Source organism: Tenrec ecaudatus, chromosome 1 (genome assembly GCF_050624435.1).
Source record: "Tenrec ecaudatus isolate mTenEca1 chromosome 1, mTenEca1.hap1, whole genome shotgun sequence".
NCBI classification, from domain to species: domain Eukaryota; kingdom Metazoa; phylum Chordata; class Mammalia; order Afrosoricida; family Tenrecidae; genus Tenrec; species Tenrec ecaudatus.
The window spans coordinates 48,548,430-48,568,768 of record NC_134530.1 but is presented as its reverse complement, the minus strand read 5'-3'; the positions used below and the strand labels follow the sequence as shown (position 1 = coordinate 48,568,768).

General features: G+C 50.6%; 1 protein-coding gene across 2 annotated transcripts in view; it reads left to right on the top strand.

Moving 5' to 3' along the window:
• The first annotated feature begins 1,659 nt into the window (after positions 1 to 1,659).
• RHCE (Rh blood group CcEe antigens) overlaps positions 1,660 to 20,339 on the top strand; it is a 41,073-nt gene continuing 22,393 nt past the window's right edge. For both annotated transcript variants that reach the window (XM_075538536.1, XM_075538529.1), the window contains exons 1-2: positions 1,660 to 1,807; positions 17,307 to 17,493. In XM_075538536.1, coding sequence (XP_075394651.1) covers positions 1,660 to 1,807; positions 17,307 to 17,493 — 335 coding nt within the window. The remainder of the gene's footprint in view (positions 1,808 to 17,306; positions 17,494 to 20,339) is intronic.

Below are 20,339 nucleotides of genomic sequence, written 5' to 3'. Positions count from 1 at the left end.
ATAGTCATTATTATTATCCCCATTTCCCTTCAACCCTCCCTGCCACAACCCTACGAAATGATTCACCTAATTGCGGTCTCTATCGATTGGCCTATCCTGAATTTCCAATGAAAATATACCCCCCCCAAAAAAAACCCACCGCCACCAACAAAATGTAAAAATTTAATTTAAAAGAAAGCAGAAAATAATGCAAACTAGAATAAATTTAAACTGAGTTCAAAAAAAGCACAAATGATAATGTGTTCAATTTTATTATTTTTTTAAATCTTTTTATTGGGGCTCATAAGGCTCTTATCACAGTCTGTACAGACATCAGTTGAGCAAAGCACCCTATACATTTGTTGCACTCATCATTCTCATAATTCACCTTCCACTTGGGTTCCTGGAATCAGCTCTGTTTAATGTGTTCAATTTTAACCTGAAATTTTCTTCTGTGTGAATCCCCTTCCGAATGCACGCTGTCTGATAGCCAGGCTATTCTCACGCTCGGTCAACGATCCGAAGGGATTCCCCAGATGCTAAGTTCACGTGCGGACCCTGCAAACGGAGTTTGCGCTCTCACCGTCATCCATAGCCTTCTGCAAACCGGAAGGGGAGACTTGAAGCTCTGATACGGTGTCCTCCTCGAGGTCTGGATTGTATTGCTTTAACTCCCTGGATTCCGTTCGCTGGTGTGCTTCCTCTATGTGGACTTAGCTGACACCTTGTTTTCAGACAAGTCTGGAAGAGCCCAGATATTATTCTTACACACACACACACACACACACACACACACTTCCCTAGTTTTGCTTCTCTAGAGAGCCCAGCCTAAGACAAGTGTTCACCTCGGGGTAGAACGTCATCAGGAGAGACCGGTTCCTGGCAAGGACATCGTGATGGGTGAAGTAGAAGGGCAACAGGAAGAGGAAGACCTTGATGTGAAGGATGGACACAGTGGCTGCAGCGAGAGGCTCACACATACCCCTTGGGAGGATGGCACAGGACCAGGAGAGCTCTCTTCTGTTTGACAACTGGTCCCTGAGCATCGGAACAAGGTGATTCCACGTTCCCTGCTTTGGGCAAGCGCCGCTCTGGCTTCCACGATGGCTCTCCTATTTCGCACCAACACCAGCAATGGCTAAGGGTTCCGATTTCCCCACATTCTCATCAACATGTCTGCCTCTCCTCTGTCTTCTGCCTTTTGGGCTCTCAGTCACCCTAGTTGGGGTGCAATGGTTATTTATGGCTTTGATTTGCATCTCTCTGACGGCTAGTGACGGTGCATCTTCTTCCTGTGTTTGGTGGCCATTTGTATGCTCTCTTTGAGGAAATATCTACTCAAGCCCTTTGCCCATTTTACGACAGGGTTCTTTCTCTTTCTGTTGTTAAACTGTCACGTTTTATGCATAATTCGTCTTCGTGTGAAGTGAACACAACGCCTGGCCTCGGGTAGGAATACAGCCACAGCTGCTTGCTGAACAAATGACTATTGAAATAGATGCATTTCCTCTCCTCCCTGCCACAGTCCCTCAGCCCTGGTTTAACATCTGAGACAGGCCAGCCGGGCCGGCCCTGCAGCCTGAGATAAGGCCTTTGTGGGTGTCTCCCCTAGGACTCCCCCGAGTGAGAGAGGGGTGATACCTGGTGCTGGTGGGGCCCTTGCACAGTGACGGACACAGGATGGGTTCCAAGTACCCACGCTCTGTCCGGGGCTGCCTGCCCCTGTTCGCATTAGCACTGGAGACGGCGCTCATTCTCAGCTTCTTCTTTTTCACCTCCTACACGGGTTCCTTGCCGGATCAAAAGGAGCTCTTGGAGGCCTATCGAGGTGAGAGTCCAGAGGGGATGTGGTTCTGGGAGCAAATAGCAGGGGCAGGGCCAGGCTTGGTCTGTGGTCCTGCAGGGTCCTGGTCCTTTCCACAAGTCTCTGAGAAGAGGCATTCTCCCATCTTCTTCCACAGATTGTGCAAACATCTAGCGAACCATGCTGGCTCCCTTTCAGGAGCAGTCTGAGCCTCACTTCTGCCATGAAATATTCTTTGATTGATCAGGGCAGGGTGTAAGGGGTGGGGTGCAAAGACAGGATGAGGGGTCCTTTTCCAGGTTACACAATTCCATCTGTCAACTTGTCTTGATAGTTTCTTGCGTCCCGGCTTCGCCTCATCTGGCTCCTAAGCGTTTCTTACTGTTGTGGGGGTGTTTTGTTTTGTGTTTCTCTTGCTTATTTTTGTACAGCACCCCTGAACCCATCCACCATCTTCTTCTCACTGAGGGGCTAGGAGGTCTGTATTCTGTCTGCAGCTGCAGAAAAGCCATGAGGTCTGGCTGAAGGAGGGCAGAGGATGGGGATTACGTCATATGCAGCTAAAATTAGTCCCCAGACTTGGAGGAGAACAACTGTCAGAAAGGCAGTTGTCCACAGCTGGATGGTTTTGCTTATTTATTCATTTACTTTTCAGGCCGCAGTAAGTTTCTCTCATCTCAGTGGACTGATAGATTGCTTATGACAGACCTCTTTGAGTGACATCCCGCAGACAAAGCTGAAGCTCCAACTCTGTTGAATGCTTGCTGGCTCCTAAGTGACAGTAAGTTACAACTCAACTGGAAGCAAAGAGAGGACACTCCAAGACGAGGGAAAGTAGGACAGCAGATGACTTAGGCTAGGCTGGACAGCCCCACCCTGCTAGTAGACTGGGCTTGAAAGGGACCCCCAGAGCTAGACAGATAAGCTGTGGTCACAATGTCAATGCTATTTCGCTTCGTTCTTTTCCATCCCATCAGCATCCATTCACGCGACCATCACTAGTGGTTAGTGCTGGCATGGAATCCTCGGTTGCTTACGAAAAGGTTGGTGATTCAAGCTTGCCCAGAGGCCCCTCAGAAGAAAGGCCTAGCCATCTACTGCTGACCAGTCAGCCACGTACAATGCTAAGAGCACTGTTCTACTCTGACACACGGGCTTGCCTTGAGCTGGAGTTGATTTCACCGCACACCAGACCCCATTCTAAATGCTCCAGGGGGGACCCTCACAACATTGACCCTGTGAAGGAGGGGCTCTGATGAGAAGATGAGGCACCAGAGAGATGAATACATTGTTCAAGATCACTCGGCTAACGACAGCACAATAAAAGAGGAAGAAAGGTCACAGCCCTTAAGCCAATGCTGACTCATAGTGACCTGAAGGAGAGGGGACAACTAAGTGCCCCTGTGAGTTTCCACGATTGTTGGAAACCACCAGCCATTCTGGGGGAGGAAGACGGGGTTTTCTGCTCCCACGAAGAGCTCCAGCCCTGGAAACCGCAGGGGCAGTTCTGCCCTGTTTTGTGGGGTCGCTCCGAGTCAGCATGGGCTTGATGGCAGTGAGTTTGGTTTGGGGACTTTTTATGGGAGTAGAAAGCCCTTGTCTTTCTCCCGAGGAGCAGCTGGGGGTTTCGAACTGCCAACCTTGTGGTTAGCAGCTCAACATGTAACCACTGTGCCACGAGAGCACCTCACAATAGCACAGTCGATGTCAATTTCGGCCGCTTGCTTTAGTTCCCAAAGACTTAACCTTGCCGCGGTGCAGTGGCACTGACCCCCTTGTCTAATGTCGTGTAACCAGTAGGGGTAGAAGTCACTATGCCCACCCTGAAGACTGGCTGCAGGCCCTGTGCTGCTGACCCAGAGTCAAGTGGCCTTCATATGGAAACCCAGAGGAGAGCTCACAACCCTGGCAGCGGTGGGCAGAAGGCACGAACCATGTCAGGAAAGGCTTCTGGAGGGAGGTGACTGCCCAGCCTGAAAGCTCGGGAGTCACCTAGCAGAAGACACGCGCACACGCATGCACACGCACACGCACACACGCTGGACTAGACTGGGACAGGGTTTAGCACTGCAGTGGTGCTGGAGTGGGAAGTGGAGAGTCATGGCAGGATGAGCCCCTGGGTTAGGAGTCTGCTAACCTAGTGGGAGCAGAAATGTGCCGAGGGCAGCTTAGGGCTATGGAGAAGACCGTTTGAGCCTGCTTCTAGAGAGGATGGGGCAGGGGCATGGCTGGAGATGGTGAGGCCAGTGAGGAAGTGATGTCTGTAATCTTCTGACTGTGCCCCACTTCTTTTGTTTTGTAGCATGCACTTTATACATGGCACGCAGCATCAACTGCACTGGCATATTTTGTACGTGTTAATACGCAAATTAGGAGTGTTGGCAGTGTCAGGGCCAAATGAAACATACCGTGTCCTCGCATTGTTCCTGGTGATGTGGCAGTCACCCTCATGGCCAGGTCCATTGGTCAGGGGAGTGGGTGCGAAACTTTCTGGGAGAATCAGAAACCAAAGCCCTGGCCCCTGCCTTGGACCCTGCGAAGGGTTTCCGAGGCTGTAAGCCTTTGTGGGACCCGAGTCTCGTATTTCTCCCTGGAGCACCCGCCCTTGACTTAGCAGCCCGGTGCTTCCCTGACAGTGTCCTGGGGCGCCTTGTTCCTCGAAGACTGCCTAACAATTTCAAACAGTTTTAGCTGACTTCTTCTTAGATTTAAATTCCGTGACTTTTTTTTCCTTCCTATGAAATAATTCCAATGCATGGCATCAGCTATGATTTAATTGAGCTCTTCTTTTAAGATTAAGCTTTTATTGGGGGCTCTTACAGCTCTTATAACCGTCCAGACATCGGTTGGATCAAGCATATTTGTACACAGGTGCCATCATCATTTTCTAAATGCCTTCTTTCTGCTTGAGTCCTTGGTGTCAGCTCCTCTTTTTCCCCTCCCTCCCTTTGGCCCCACCCTCAGGACCCCTTGGTAAATTATACATTATTAGTATTTTCATATCTTACGCCAACTGCTGTCTTTCTTCACCCACCTATCTGTTGTTTGTCCCCCTGGGGGGGGTGACATTTTTTTTTTTTTAACTTTGGATGTGACTGCCCGAGACTGCACAAGACATGCCACTCTGTCCCTGTCCTTTTGTGTGATTGTGCAGTCATCTTTGTTTTACCTTTGTGTATGTGTGTGTAATGTATGTATGTGTGCATGTGCGTGCATAGGTGTGGGGTGCTTGGTATGAGTTGTGTCATCCGTCCATTTTGTGAAGGTTCATTTAGTGGAAACTACACAATTTAGTCTACTTATTCTAATCCAGCCCATGAAAACTACAGTAAATTACTTGAACTAGTTAACTCTAAAAAACTACTTTTGAGACTCTCGGGTCAACGTGAGTGTAGAGTACTCTATACAGGAATTATGGGTAATTTCGTGTGGGCTAGAGACGCTCTGTCAGGCATCTGACATGACACGATTCTGGGACTTGCTTCATGACAGAAAATCTGAGGGGGAAATGGGAGAAGAATGACAGAAACCAGATACTCTCCTGGTCCCCACTTCCATTCCCCACCCCCCTCCCTGAAGTATAAGTCATCAGAGCTGGAAGATGGCTGGGAGATTTTAGCACGCTTTCCTCTCTGCTCTAAAACTTTCCGTAATTCTAGAAACAGCCGCCGTGAGTTGTCACAGGATGAAAACGGGAGTCACGGGCCAGCCCTTCTCAGTGGTCCTGTTGGCCGAGCACACCTTCCACAGCAGGGAGGCTGGAGGCCGCCAGGCTTCCCTAACAAGGGAGCCACGGCTTCTGGGTCAACCAGAACGGCCAGCCTCACCATGGACCTTTCTAAGTAGAATAACCTGAGCTGAATAGGCTCTCAGTGCTGAGCCACGCGAAGACGTCTGGGCTGCCCGATGGAGTCCCATGCCCAGCTGCCAACCAGCGGGCTCCTTATTAGCAGTCTCAGAGTCACCTGGGAACTTACCCAAGAATACAGAGTATCAGACTCCCTGAACTGCGACCAGCCTTCCACATGAATCAGACGCAGCTAAAGTTTGAGCACACTTGAGCTAGACAGTCTGATTCAAACCTTGCAAACAACTCTGATGATGAGGCTATGAGACCTGGGACAGAGTACGCAACTGATTCCATACGCGACTGAAAGGGCTGAAACAAGAGCCATGTATGAATCCTGAAGCCCATTAGCTTTTATAACTACGCGCCTCTATTTTCTCCTCAGATAAAAATATACATAAAACTCGAGTCGTACTGATGCTCCCTCCCTGAAATGGCCACGGTTGGTGTGAGCATTTTCTGACACGTTAATAGCTGGTGTTGTGACCTGCAATCAGGCTGGGCCTGCAGGAGCGGTGGAGGGGAACCACGGGGCCAGATTCAAGAGCTAAACGAAGAAGCTAAACTAAGCTGTACTTGGTTAAAAAGGGGAAGTCAAGGATGGTGTCCGATGTGTGATTTGACAGATGAGGGGCCTCTTGCTCAGAGGACATGCAAGAGAAGGGCCAGGTTGGGAGTTGGGGGTGTGTGGACAATGATGTATTCGTTCTGAGCTTGGGATGGAGGTGCCCGTGTTTCTGGTATCTGTTGCTGCATAAAGAACTGCCTCAGCACCTGCTCCTGCTGCTGCTGCTGCTGCCGCTGTTGTTGTTGTTAGGGGCCCTCAAGTTGGTTCCGACTCATAGCGACTCTTTGAGCAACAGAACGTAACATGACGCGGTCCCCAACACTTAACATGGCAACCCTTCAAGTTGCTTATGATCCTAATTCTGTGGGTCAGCAATTAAGGCTGGGCACAGCTGGGTGGCTTTTGGTTGGCTTCTCTTCAGCTCCTCCAGACATCTGCAGCTGGAGATTCAACAGAGATGGCACGGCCTCAGATGCCTCATTCATCTGTTTGGCGGTTGGCGAGGGTTGGCAGCTGAGCCATGGGATTCCATCGGACTAGCCCAGACTTACTGACATGACATCAGAAGAGTTCTCATCATTGAGGGAGGACAAGCCCCAATGAGCAGGGCCTTTTCTTTTTCTGTTTTAACTTTGTACTGTGAATTAAATAGGGGCTGACGTGTCAGATCATCATTTTTGCATTCAGTAACACCCTCCCCCCATGGCTAGCCCTATTTCTCACTACCCACCCTATCTCCCTGTGTAGGACTTTGTTTTCCTTTCATTCATGTTAACCCCTATCTACCCTCTAGCCTGTTACCTCCTTTTCTTGCCCCCCCCCTGGGTAACAATCAAGTCGATTTCTTTTGGTATGCAAACCTTGATTTTTTTTCATAACAGTGGTCTCATACAACGTTTGTTCTTTTGTGATTGACTAACTGCACTCAGCAGAATGTCTTCCAAATCCAACCATGTCGTGAAAGTGCTTCACCGTTTCGCATGATTCCTTAGGGATGTGTAGTATTCCACTGCTGCAGGTTTTATTTATGCATTCTCTCCCTGATGGCCCTTTCGGTCGTTTCCATTGTCTTGCTCCTGTGAATAGCGGGCAGTGAGCCTGGGTGTGGGTGGACCTTTTCATTCCTTGTTTCTGTGGGCTGGAGACCAAGCAGCACTATTGCTGGGTCATTCGGCATTTCTCTTCCCAGCAGTTTGAGGACATGCCATACGTGTTCACAGCCCTTTCAAGCAAGCCTCTGTTGGCACCAAGCTTACTACTGTCCCATTGGCCAAAGTAAATCCCAAAGCCAAACCTAGGTGGGAGGGTGGCTGGTCTGATTCACTGAGGGCCAGCGCCTGCCCTGGGACTGCTAAACTGTGCCCTGTACTGTGGCTTCTCGGGGGGACAGGGGCAAGACTATTACAAGGCAAGAGGGGCTTCCTCAGTGGCATGCAAATAGCCCAACCCGCGCCTTCCGCCTTACAACTTTGAGGTGTCTCATTTCCTCTCCCCAGAGTGGGAAGTTTGGGGGACAGTGAGACAGGGTGGGGCTCCATGGGTGACTGCTGCTGTCTTCCCGGTCAGAGATGAGACGTCAAATACAGAGCCTGGGGCATAGGACTTGTTGGTGCTGAGGGAGGTATCTACAGGCCCGAGGGAGGGGCCAGGGCGGGTGGGGCACAAAGTCTGAAGGAGGCAGCTGTTTCTGCGATAGACTTGGAAATGATCCAGAGGGAGCGTTTACAGAAAGATGAGCAGGCCCAGGGAGGGGTGGGGCTGCCCCGGGTCACACAACTAACAAGGGTGGGTACGGGACAATAGTTACTAATGCTCACTGTGCACACCACCACCACCACCACCACCCCCACACACACACACAGGCTCAGTGAGGTCAAGACCCATCTCTAAGCAAGTGCCATTGTTCCTCTTTGTACCCGGTCCCCACTCTGAACCATTACACTACAGGGGCTGTGGTATTGCTTAAACCTCCCGTGGCCAGGTTCAACTCCTCCCACCATCCTAAACTAGCTGTGTGCTGTGTCCTGGGCTAGCTGTAGGGCCTCTCTGTGCCTGCCTTCCTCCCCCCCCCCCCCACATGTAAAGTAGGGATAATAAACCATAGCCACAGCCCAAGGCTGCTATGGGTGACAGCTGGACAGACTGAGCACGGGCCTACTGTACTACAGGGATGGGGCATGACCGCTCCCCTCCTGAGGCCGCTGATCAGGTTAGCCATTCTGTGAGTCCTGAGTTTTCATGAATTCCCCCTGGAGGCCTGCCTTAGGGACACTCCCCCTGGGGCGTGTAGCCCTGGAGGCCACATAGCACACCCAGACCTTATCCCTGCTCTCACACCTTACAGCCCCTGGCTTATCAGACACCATGGGATGCAGAGTGAGCTGGGTGGGACCCAGCCCAGACGGAGGAGCCGGTAGTGAGATGCAGAGGGGGCGGGGGGTGAGAGAAGCACTTGGAGGATACGGGGGTGAGACAAGAGGCCCCCAACTCAAAGGTGGTTTAGTGGACAGTTTGTGAGCAAAGCTCCACAGCTCCTAAAAGCGCCTGCCCCAGTTTCCTCCTGCCAGGGAAGTGTGGCTCCTCCCTCAGCACAGTGGGCACCTGAGGGAGGGAGGGAGAGAGGGAGGGAGGCCTCACACTCCGAAAACAGGGAGGTGGCTGTGCTGGAGGAAGCACCTCTCCCACTCCATCCCGCCGCCCCACCCCGAGTCCAGGCATGTCTGACTTCCAGCTCCTTGGGGCCCACTTCTGCCCTGTCCTGGGGATGCCCTCGTTTTCATGCTTTTTCCCACGAATTCCCTCCTTAGAATATGGCGCAGTGGTTGCGCGTCGGGCTGTCGCTGCAACTCCAGCAGTTCGGAGCCATCAGCTGCTCCCAGTGAGAAAGATGGGACTTTCTACTCCTATGAAAATCTACAGTCTCCGAAACCCGCAGGGGCAAGGCTACCTGCCCTATCAGGCCTCGAAGGGTCCTCATTGGCTCGTGGCAGTGGGAATGAGGGCCTTGGAGCATCCCATGCCTTACAAATAGGGAAACTGAGGTCAAGAGAGGACAAAGAAGTTGTGTAAGGTCCCTCGTGAGAACAAAAGCAAGAGGCAGCCTGTCCCAGTAGGACAGCCCCACCCCCAGAGATCAGAGCCTGGCTCTGCTGCTGGTGTGCTGTGTGGCCTTGAGGAAGTCTCTGGCCCTCTCTGGTCCCCTGCTGTAAAATGGGAGGGAAGCAAGTCACCACAGTCCCTCCCTGTTTGTGGACTGACCCTTCAGTAAGCCCCCACCCGGAGTGGATAGCGTTGTTATACAGTGGCAGCTCCTCTGTCTTCGGCAGCACAGCGTGTAAGAAAAGATTGGATTTGCATGTGTCAAGTGATGGGAGGGGCACATTCTCCAAATGACCATAAGCCTCACCACTCCCAATGGACATCCACCCTTCACACACGGGCTTCCCTGCTCAGGCTCATGAAAGGATTTGATCGATCCCAAGAGGAACTCGTATACAAATGTCCTCTCCCCCCTCCCCCCTCCCCGTTGTCAGAGGAAGCAAGCAGGGAACCAACACATTCCGTGCACCCACCTGCTCGCTCCCCTCCATGTCAGAGAGCAGACGGAGGGAGCCGAACCACCCCGTGCCCACTTCTCGCCTCTCCTTAAACTCTCGCTCCCATAGCCTCTCCTATGTCCTGGAGCCATCAGATTGATCAGGTAACATCAAACGTCCACCCAAGCCCGATTTTGGGGTTCCCCGCCCCCGTTTTTTAAAGGGAAGTGAATTGCAGTGGACTCTGAAATCTAATCTCTTCCTGAGACTAGAACGTTCCAGTAGACAGCGTCTCATCTTCATCACAGCGAGGACTAGACGCCAGTGAGGCCCCTGCGCGGGGGGGTGGGGGGGGTCAGCGGGATCTGATGAGAAATAGCCACAGTGCTCTGAGCGCTCGCCATGTGCCGGCACCGCTCCACACGCCTGTACGGAACATTGCTTCCTGCAGACCGCGTGCCCTTCGAGGGGTGCGTGCCTGCGCTTGCTGAGCTAGTGAAGAAAGGGGGCCAGGTACTGGGTCCAGCCTTCCGAAACCGAGCTGCAACCCAGCAAAGTGGGCCCAGGTGATCGGATGCTGTCTGTCATCTCAGGAAGGTTCAACCTCATGGGAAGGGATAGAACTGGGTTCAAAACATAACTGTCTGATGAGGCTCAGGCCCCTGGGTTTGTGGCGAGTGTGATGGAGAATTTGGGGAATGGTTAACAGTGATGCTGTGGCATGACAACGGTTAAACATGAGGAAACGGTGAGGAGGCTGCAGAAAGTTCGTGGGATCTGGAATTCTAAGGTAATAGCATTTGGGGGGAATAAGGGAATGTGTCACGGAACTTATACATGCGACATCGGTGACATGGCAACAGTGTTTTGCTAACTACGTATGTCCCACATGTCAAGATCTGTCTTGCACTACAACATTCTCTGTGTTCGTGTAATATCCATAGGCGCTACAAGGAAGGCCCGGTGAAACAACTATTATTCAAATACATTCTCCAGCCACTAAAACCAAGGGTGAAGCCATTGAAGGATTCTGTCAACTTCTGTAGTCCAAACTTGATCCAACATCCAATCAAGATGCACTGACAATTACTGGTGATTGGAATGTGGAAACTAGAAACAAGAAGAAGGCCAATGGAGATCCCCTCACAGAGGGGTTTAGGAGAGGAGATGGGTCAGTCAGGGTGCGATGTAGTACCGACGAAGAACACAGCTTTCCCCCAGATCCTGGATGCTTCCTGCCCCCAACTACCATGATCCGAATTCTACCTTGCAGGGCTGGATAGGGCAGAGGCTGTACACTGGTGCATATGGGAGCTGGAGGCACAGGGAATCCAGGGTGGATGATACCTTCAGGACCAAGGGTGTGAGGGGCGATACTGGGAGAGTGGAGGGTGAGTGGGTTGGAAAGGGGGAACTGATTACAGGGATCCACATGTGACCTCCTCCCTGGGGGAGGGACGGCAGAGAAGGGGGGGAAGGGAGACTCCGGATAGGGCAAGATATGACAAAATAACAATCTATAAATTATCAAGGGCTCATGAGGGAGGGGGGAGCGGGGAGGGAGGGGAGGAAAAAAGGGGACCTGATTGAGGCAGAGGGTTCAAGTGGAAAGCAAATGCTTTGAGAGTGATTAGGGCAAAGAATGTCCGGATGTGCTTTATACAATTGATGTATGTATATGTGTGGATTGTGATAAGAGTTGTATGAGCCCCTAATAAAATGTTTTAAAAAAAAAGAGGAAGCCCTAGTAGTTGAAAAATACAGCCTTGGTGATGGAAATGAGACTAGAAAACATGATGGAATTTTGAAAGATAAAGGATTGCTCTTTATTCATTGCAAATGCCTTTTTCAACAACATAAAACCTGACTATACATATGAACCTTGGTGGATGGAATATACAGGAACCACATCGGCTACATCTTTGATGAGAGACTGAGAAATGGACCTCCTCCAGCTCCAGTGGGAAGGAGAATCCAACTCCACACCAGTTCAAGGCCTACTGCCATGAGCTAGAGGAGCAGACAGGACTCCACCTTTACTCTGCCTCATGGTCTCAGAGCTGCAGCCTCTGGTGCTCCTGCCGCCTCGTTGCCTCTTCCACTCAGGCAGGGATCTCACATGCTTCTTTCTAGATGGTCACGGGGCTCTCTCTTCCTGCTTCTCAAATGGCTCACTTACGTGAGCAGGTACCCCTCAATGGAAAACCCCAGTGGGTGGAGCTTTCATAGTACGCATTTTTACCCTGCTAGGCAAGCATCCAGAAACTCTCTTTGTTACTGCATCCAGCGGAGTCACCTGGGAAGGTTCTCCAGTCACAGTGAAATTTTTCGTGAAAGCAGCTTCACTTGAACCCCATTTTTTGTGATGACCAATTTAAGAGAACAGAAGGTGGCTGTGAAATTTTGTTTCCTGCCCTGGAAAAATGCTGCAGAAATGGTTGTGATGTTGAACACAGCTTACAAGGACAGCGCTCCAGGAAAAACTCAAGAGTATGAGTGGTTTCCTCATTTCAAAAAAGGTGAAACGTCAATTGATGACAAGCCTCGTTCTGGACATCCATCAACTTCCCGAATGGATGAAAATGTCGGTTCATAGTGCATTTGGAGTTTATTCCACCAGGTCAGACTTAGTCAAGCTTTCTATATACAGGTTCTGAAAAGATAGCATATCAGTGTGCGACAAAAAATACCTGATTTGTGGCATCGGGGACTGGTTCTGCCACCACGACGGTGCACCTGCTCATGCAGCCATCTCAGTGTGCCAGTTTTTGGCAGAAAACAGCATGCCTCTCTTGCCTCATGCACATTACTCACCTGCCCTCACTCTGTGCAGCTGTTTTGTTTTTCTGAGAATAAAGACAGACATGAAAAGACAGGGTTTGATGTGAAGATGTAGAAGAGGTGAAGAAAAGAGCGAGGGAGGTGCTGTCAGCCATCCAAACAGATGAGTTTGAAAAATGTTTCCAAGAATGGAATCACAGATTTGACAACTGTATTAAGTGTAATGGAGAGGACTTTGAAGGTGATAAAGTTGTTTTGTAAGAATATTTAAATACATAGCTTTGGTGGGGGGAGGGCATATTCCAGGTTTGACGGGGAGGGGGAGGTGGCGGAACCCCCTCGTATATATTCAGAGGAATGGCAAAAATCTGACTAGGCCCTTCTCTTTTTTAAGGTCATTTTATTGGGGGCTCTTACAGTTCTTGTTACAATCCATACGTCAATTGTATCAGACATATTTGTACATATGTTTCCATCGTTTTTTCTAGACATTTACTTTCTATGAGCCCTTGGGATCAGCTCATTTTTCTTAGCCCCTTCTCCCACCCCCACCCCCAACTCTCGTGGCCCCTTGATAGTTTATAGATTGTTATTATTTTCATATCTCACACCAATCGCTGCCTCCCTTCCCCTCTGGTTTCTGTTCTTCCCCCTGGAGGGGTGTGTGTGGTTATGTGTCCTTCAGTGTGATTGGTACCCCTAACTAGTCCTGTCTACTCGTGTTTCACACACCTTATTTGCATGGCTCAACCCAGTCATTTGGTAGGAGTTACAGAGACATGGATGGAAGAGTCATACCAATAATTTTACTTCACCTCAGAAACAACGAACAAGCTCAATATTATCAGCCCAAACCAGGTCAGAGGCTGACTGTAGAACTGACTATCCATTGCTCGTTTGCCTGGGAGGATCGGGAACATCGGGATAGTATCCAGGAACATAACGGTCAATTGGCCTAGCACCCTACATCTGACTTCCCGTGGGAAGTGACTGAGGACTGACAGCCTCATGGACAGTCCCTTACAATGCAGCTGTTGGTCTCAGAGTAGATGAAGATCACAAGACACGGGAACAATTAGTGCAATAAACTAATGACTCCGCAAGTCTATGACCTTGAAACCAGGAGAACCAGATGATGCGTGCAGACACCTCCTGACTGCTCAGAGCAGGATCACAGGGGAAGGGCTGGATAGAGTGGGAGGAGCGTGAGGGACAGAATTCAAGGTCACGAGAGACCAGGCTTACTGGTTTGCTCTAGAGACTGTGGAGGCCCTGTCACCCCTGGTCACCCCTCTGGAGCTGAACCCACCTCCCTCTTAGAAGAACCGACCATGCAGTTCGCAGCCTTGGAAGAATGGAGACAGGTGGCACAAGGAAAAAGTGGGATAAGTCAGGATACACTGAGGGGCTTGCAATGAATGAAGCAAAACATGTATGCATTTATACACGCAAAACTCATCATCTCGTTATTTACATGTAAAACTCATTAGTGGGAATGGATCCACCTCGTTGAGGGCCTTCCTCTTTGTCGCGGCCCCTCCACTTTACCCAGCCTGAGGTCCTTCTCCAGGGACTGGTCTCCCTGACAACGGGTCCAAAGTACATCACATGCAGTCTTGCCACCCCTGCCTACAGGGGCACTCCATGGTGTAAATCGTCACCCACTCCACAATATAATGTTTTGTGGTTTTGTTCTTTTACCAAAAGCCCACGAGGGGGACGAGCTCAGAGGAGCTGCAGAAGCAGCAGGAGGAGGAGGGCAGCACGGGCAGTGAGACCCGAACAGCGTCAGCTGCCTTTCAAGAAGCTGCAGCCTGGTGCAGGGGAAGCCGAAGGAGTGGCCAGGAGAGGCCAGGGGAAGAAGTCCACCTGCCTTCCATGTGGACTGCTACATCTCCCAGAAGTTTCAGAGTGGGGCCTCAGTCATGCTGACCCTGCGGAACCTGCCCAAGGCCAAAGGGCAGGGGACTGTTCCTCCAGCCCCCGGCACCGCCCGCCATTGCCCTGTGAAGATCGCCCCTGGATTGGGAATAATAAAGCACCTGTGTTTAACCTACTGGAAAATAATCTCACATTTGGGGGACAAATACTACTGCCTTTTATACACACATGAAGAAGATGGCTGAGGATTTGGAGGGAAGCTTGTAGCAATGTGTGCTTGCAGGTGACACAACAATGCTTGCTGGAATCAACGAAGATTGGAAACACGTACTGGTGAAGACCGAAGACTACAGTGCTCAGTCATGTGAAGAAAACAAAAGCCTTCATCACCGGATCGGTAAATAACATCGTGCTGAATGGAGGAAAGATGGAAATGCCAGGGATTTCATTTTACTTGGATCCACAAACAGTGCTCATGGAAACAGCAGTCAGGAAATGAGCCTGCATCTTGTTGTTGTCTGGTGCCACCCACTTGGTTCTGTCTTTCAGAGACCTGGCGCTACATCGTGAAGCGTTGCCCTGCCCGGTGCCATCTTCACTGTGTCTCTCGGCCTGAGCTCCTCATTCCAACCCACATGTCGCTCCATCTCACTAAGGACCCTCTCCTTTTCACCACCCCTCCACTCGACCACTCATGATGTCCTGTACTCATGAGACCAGGGCCTGGTCTCTCCCGACATGTCCAAAGCACGTGAGATGGAGTCTTGCCATCCTTGCCTCTAAGGAGCACTCTGGCCGTACTTTCGATACAGATTGGTTTTTCCATGATACTTTCGATATTCTTCTCCAGCATCATAATTCAAATACATCCATTCTTCTGGGGGTCTTCTGTATTCAAGCTCCAACTTTCACAGCATATGAAGCCGTTGAGAATCCCATGGCTTGGGTCAGACACACTTTAGTCCTCAAAGTAACATCCTTGCTCTGAGGTCTTGTGCAGCAGACTCACCTGATGTCCGTCTTTTGACCTCTTCCATGAGCATTGATTGTGGATCCAAGCGAGAGCAAATCCTTGACAACGTAGTTTCCCTGTTTATCATGATGTTCCCGTTGGTCTGGTTGTGAGGATTTTGGTCTTCTTTTCCATTCAGTTGTAATCCAGACTGCAGGCTGTGATCCTGGATCTTCATTAGTAAGTGCTTTCTGGTCTTTCTGGCTCTCAGCAAGCAGCATGCTACGGTGGCCAAATTTGCTGCAAAAAACTCTTAAAATGTTAAGGTGTATTAACTCCCAATTGATACTAAAAATTTTTTAAAGGACAGAGTAACCCCCAAAAAGTATGAAAATAAACTATGCTTTTTCTAGAATGGATAAAACGTTAAGTGCATGTGAGCCAAGCCGAGGTATTTTCCATGGTCCCACATGCATGTGTAAGTGGGACAATGAATAGAGAAGACAGGAGAAGAACCGATGTCTTTGAATTATGTTGTTGGCAAAGGGAGCTAAATCACCACGGACTGCCAGAAGAACAAATCGTCGGTCTTGGAAGAAGTACAAGAATTCTCCATAGAGGCAAGGATGGCAAGACTTCATCTGACCTACTGTGGAGCTGTCCCTGGAGAAGGACAGCATGCTTGGTAAAGTGGAGGGGCAGCGGAAAGGAGGAAGGCCCTCTATGAGATCGATCAGCCCGTGGGCTGCCACAGGGGACTAGGCCTAGGGACAATGGTGAGGGCGGTGCGGAACAGGGCAGTGTCTCATTCTGTTGTGCACAGGGTCACCATGAGTCGGAACCAACTCAACGGCCCCTCACAACAAGAACATGGCCAGGGCGCTGATCATAAGTACTTTCCCCGAGTGTCCCGATGAGCCAAGCAGGGCCCATAGTGTTTGGTCAGGGGAGACCTGCCCCTATGATCCTCTGAACGGTCATCTTTCTGGGACCAAGTTCCTAGGTCTTTCCTTCCCTGGAGCTGCAGGGCGGGTTCCCGCCGTCCACCCCACTCCTGTTTGTAGTCAAGCACTTAAATCATTGCACCACGAGGGCCTCTCCACGAGTTTGCACCCTGACTTTTAAAAGGAGCCGAAGTTGCTTTTTTGACTGAGCACCAATGAGCCGCCAGACCCTATCTTTCTTTCTTTCTTTATTAAATCATTTTATTGCGGGCTCATGCAACTCTTATCACAATCCATACATTATCTTAACGGATTAACCATTAACTCTTTACTGTGAAGTGGGTGAAGGGTTACAGAACAGATCACCAGCTTTCCACTCAACCATTCATACACATATTGTTTCATCGCTCATCGAAACATCCTCCCACCTCCTTCCTGGGTTTCCAGCTTCCATGGCCCTGGACTCTATGTACTGAGACTAGCTGGTTATTATGCAGCGGTTCTCAACCTGGGGGTCGTGACCCCTTTGGGGGGTCAAACAACCCTTTCACAAGGGTCACCCAATTCATCACAGTAGCAAAATGACAGTGATGATGTAGCAACGAGAATAATGTGATGGTTGGGGGGTCATCACCACATGAGGGTCGCGGCATGAGGTATGAAAGGGTCGCGGCACGAGGAGGGTTGAGAACCTCTGCAGACTCCGCAGTGGGGGGACTTCACCCACAATCAGTGATTGGCTGAACATCGAGTTGCAGACTGTTCCACCAGTCTCTAGCCAAGCTTGGCCTCCTTTCTGATTCTGAGTTTTCTTCCGAACTTTTCTCCCACTCTCTTCCAGAGCCAACCTGGCATGAGCTGCTGGCATCTTAACCTCAGCCCTGCAGGGAATGCATGTGATAGCGTTCTCACTATGTAGGTGAGGAGGATGCGTCCCCAAGACGTGGAGAAACGTGACCAGAGACCTGCAGAAACTCTGAATTTCACACCGTTTTCTCCCCTCTCACCGCGCAGGCTTCCAGGATGTCACGGTCATGGCCGCTCTTGGTCTGGGCTTCCTCAACTCGTCTCTGCGGAGACACGGCTGGAGCAGCGTGGCCTTCACCCTCTTCCTGCTGGCCCTCGGAGTGCAATGGGCAATTCTCGTGGAAGGCTTCCTGAGTCACTTCTTCCGGGAGAATGTGGTCCTCACCCTGTCCAGGTAACCAGCTGGCAGCCCTCGGGCCTGAGGGTGTGGAACCTGGAAGGTGGCTTCTAGCAGAATTGGGGTAGCCCCCTCTCCTTCCAGCATCGATGCCATCTTGATTTGGGAGCTACTTATACTGGAAAAATGACCTGGTGTTTATCTGAAATTCACCTTCTGACTGGGCATCCTGCATTTTATCAGGAAACCCTCTTTTTTGCAACCTCACAAGAGGCCAGCCCTTCCTGGCTCCTTCCTTTCATCCTTACTGATCATGAGCTTGTGAAGTTTCACTACTATAGGCTCATAGGAAAATTAAGGGATCTGGATTAAATACAAATAAATAGAGACGGCACACCTAGAGGGCCCATCTCTTGAAATGAAAGAAGAAACAGCCACGCTAAACTTCCTTTATCTTACCTCTGAGCCATTTATACAAAAGTCTAAGGACTACAAAACCTAATTCCAGCAGATGGTGTAAGATATGAAAAAATAATAATTTATCAGGGGTCCATGAGGGGGGGGGGAAGAAAAAAAAAAAGCTAATACCAAGGGCTCAAGCCGAAAGAAAATGTTTTGAAAATGATGATGGCAACATAGGTACAAATGTGCTTGATACAATGGATACATGGATTGTTATAACAGCTGTAAGAGCCCCCGATAATGTGATCTATTAATTTAAAATAAATTTTAAAGGAAAGAAAGAAACCTAACCTATGGTGCTAGAAGTCAGGATCATGGCTCTGGGGACAAGGTGGCTACTGTCTAGGAGGGGACACACAGGGACCTTCCAGACTGAGAGAATGCTCTCTTGCTTAACTCAGGGCTGGTTACACTGAGATTTGTATGAAAATCCACCAAGTTACACATTTTCTAACAGGCACTAGCACTTAAAAGAAATGTTTGGTCATTTTTTTCCTCTTTTGAAGGCCAGACTTACTGGTCTGACAGAGACTGGCGGAGCCCTAGAGAGTGTAGCTGTCAGACACCCCCAGACCCAGATATGAACCTACTCCCGTGGTCCCCTGTCAGCAAACAGCAGGCAGGCCGAGAAAGTGGGCAAGCAGCCCGGGAGGAACGCGCTCCTCAGAACAATCGTCCACAGGAGAGCCACGGGCAGCGCTTGCCCCCAAATAAAAGGGAGATAAAAGGGGCAGGCGGAGGGAGGGGAGCAGTGAATACGGCGTTTCATATCACTGGGACCGGAGGATGGGGGATGGGGGTGGGGGCAGGGTGCTGTTGTCCTGGGGAAATGAACAGGAACGCCACAAAACAAGAGGTGTATAATGGTGGGCTGGACACCTAACGTGCTTGGTGAAATTTCCCCTAAACACACATGCACCTGGCTAGCAAAAAAATTGCTCTTTTTTTTTTTTTCCTTGTATCCAACTCTGAACCTCTGGACCTGCTCCACCCACTGCCACCAAGCCAACTCTGACTGGTCGCAGCCCAGCAGACCAGAGTGGAAGTGCTCCTTTGGATTTCGGAGGCTGCAAAGCTTGACCTGAGCAGGCAGCCTCGGTCTTTCTCCCACGGATAGCTGGCGGGTTCACACGCTGCCCTGGCTGCTTGCCTTGCCCCCGGGGGCCCCCAGGACTCCTGATGTGCCCAGAGGATGGTGAAGGCCTTCCCTTCGTAGGCATGTCAGGGGCCCTCTCTCCGCCCCCTCGGATACCCTGCTAACCGTCTGGGGCCCCTGTCTGTCACTGAACATTTCTGCACGAGCCAGGTCAGGCACTGAGCTAAGCACTTTATAAACGTAGACCTGGGTGTGGGCAAGCCTGGTCAGCAGGTAACAAATGGAGGCTCAGAGACAGTCGGATACTTACCTCGAGCCACATAGCCAAGGGTGAGAGAGGGCTTCTGGCCTTTCCCTACACCGTACTCCTCCCCACCCTATCGAGTTGTGACATGAAGCTTGTCTCATGTGATACTCATGGTCCCTGATGACACTGTCCACACCTGTCCTTTCTCAAGGTGTCAGGGCTAATACCACGGGGCTGGACAACCCGAGTAGCCGCAGGGAGGTGACACCAGCCACCAACTCCACAGGAATTCTGAGCGTGATGACAGCCTGGAGGAGGAGGAGGAGGAGGAGGTCACAGAAGCCTTCCTCTCCTGCTGAGCAGCAGAAAGGTCTTAACCAACCAGGTGGAACTAGTTGTTGGGTCAACTCTGACTACTGGAAGCAGGGGTGTGTCCGAGTAGAATTGTGCGCCATACGGGTGTTTCATGGCTGCGACCTACAGGAAGCAGATCACATCACGGGCCTTTCTTCCAAACTTCTTTTAGTCCGTAGTCACACTTAACCATTCCGGCCGACCAGTAGCCTAACAGTCAGGGGAGTGGAAGGCTGAGCCACTTCCCTTCTGCCTCTCCCCCCCTGGAATCCCCTCCTGCAGGCTCTTAACTCAACCCAGGACTGCAGGAAAAGGATCTTTTGAACTAGCCTGGGAGGAAACCCCCCTGCCTCTCCCCTTTCCCCAGCTTCTCCCCTTTCACCAGCCCCTAACCACTGGATCCCCCAGCTGTGACCTCTCAGTGGGGGACTGGCTTCACGGGGCTGAACAATGGACTCCTTCCTGGCCTCACTGCCAGGGCCTGTCTGACAGGGCCACACGGACTCATGCCTCCTGCCTTGGCATTGACTTGGTTCTGCTTTGAGTCACGGGACAGTCAGTTCCTTCAGGGTAGGGGCCCTTCTTATTCATCTCCGTCCTCCTTTGTGTTTAAGGACGTAGGACACGGTTCTTGAAATGAAAAGCTAAATCAAAGCAAGCCACCACTCACTGGTGTGACCTTTTTTTGTTTGTTTAATGCTGTATGTCGAAAGGTCTGAGAAGGCTCCCTTCGATCCTAGCAAT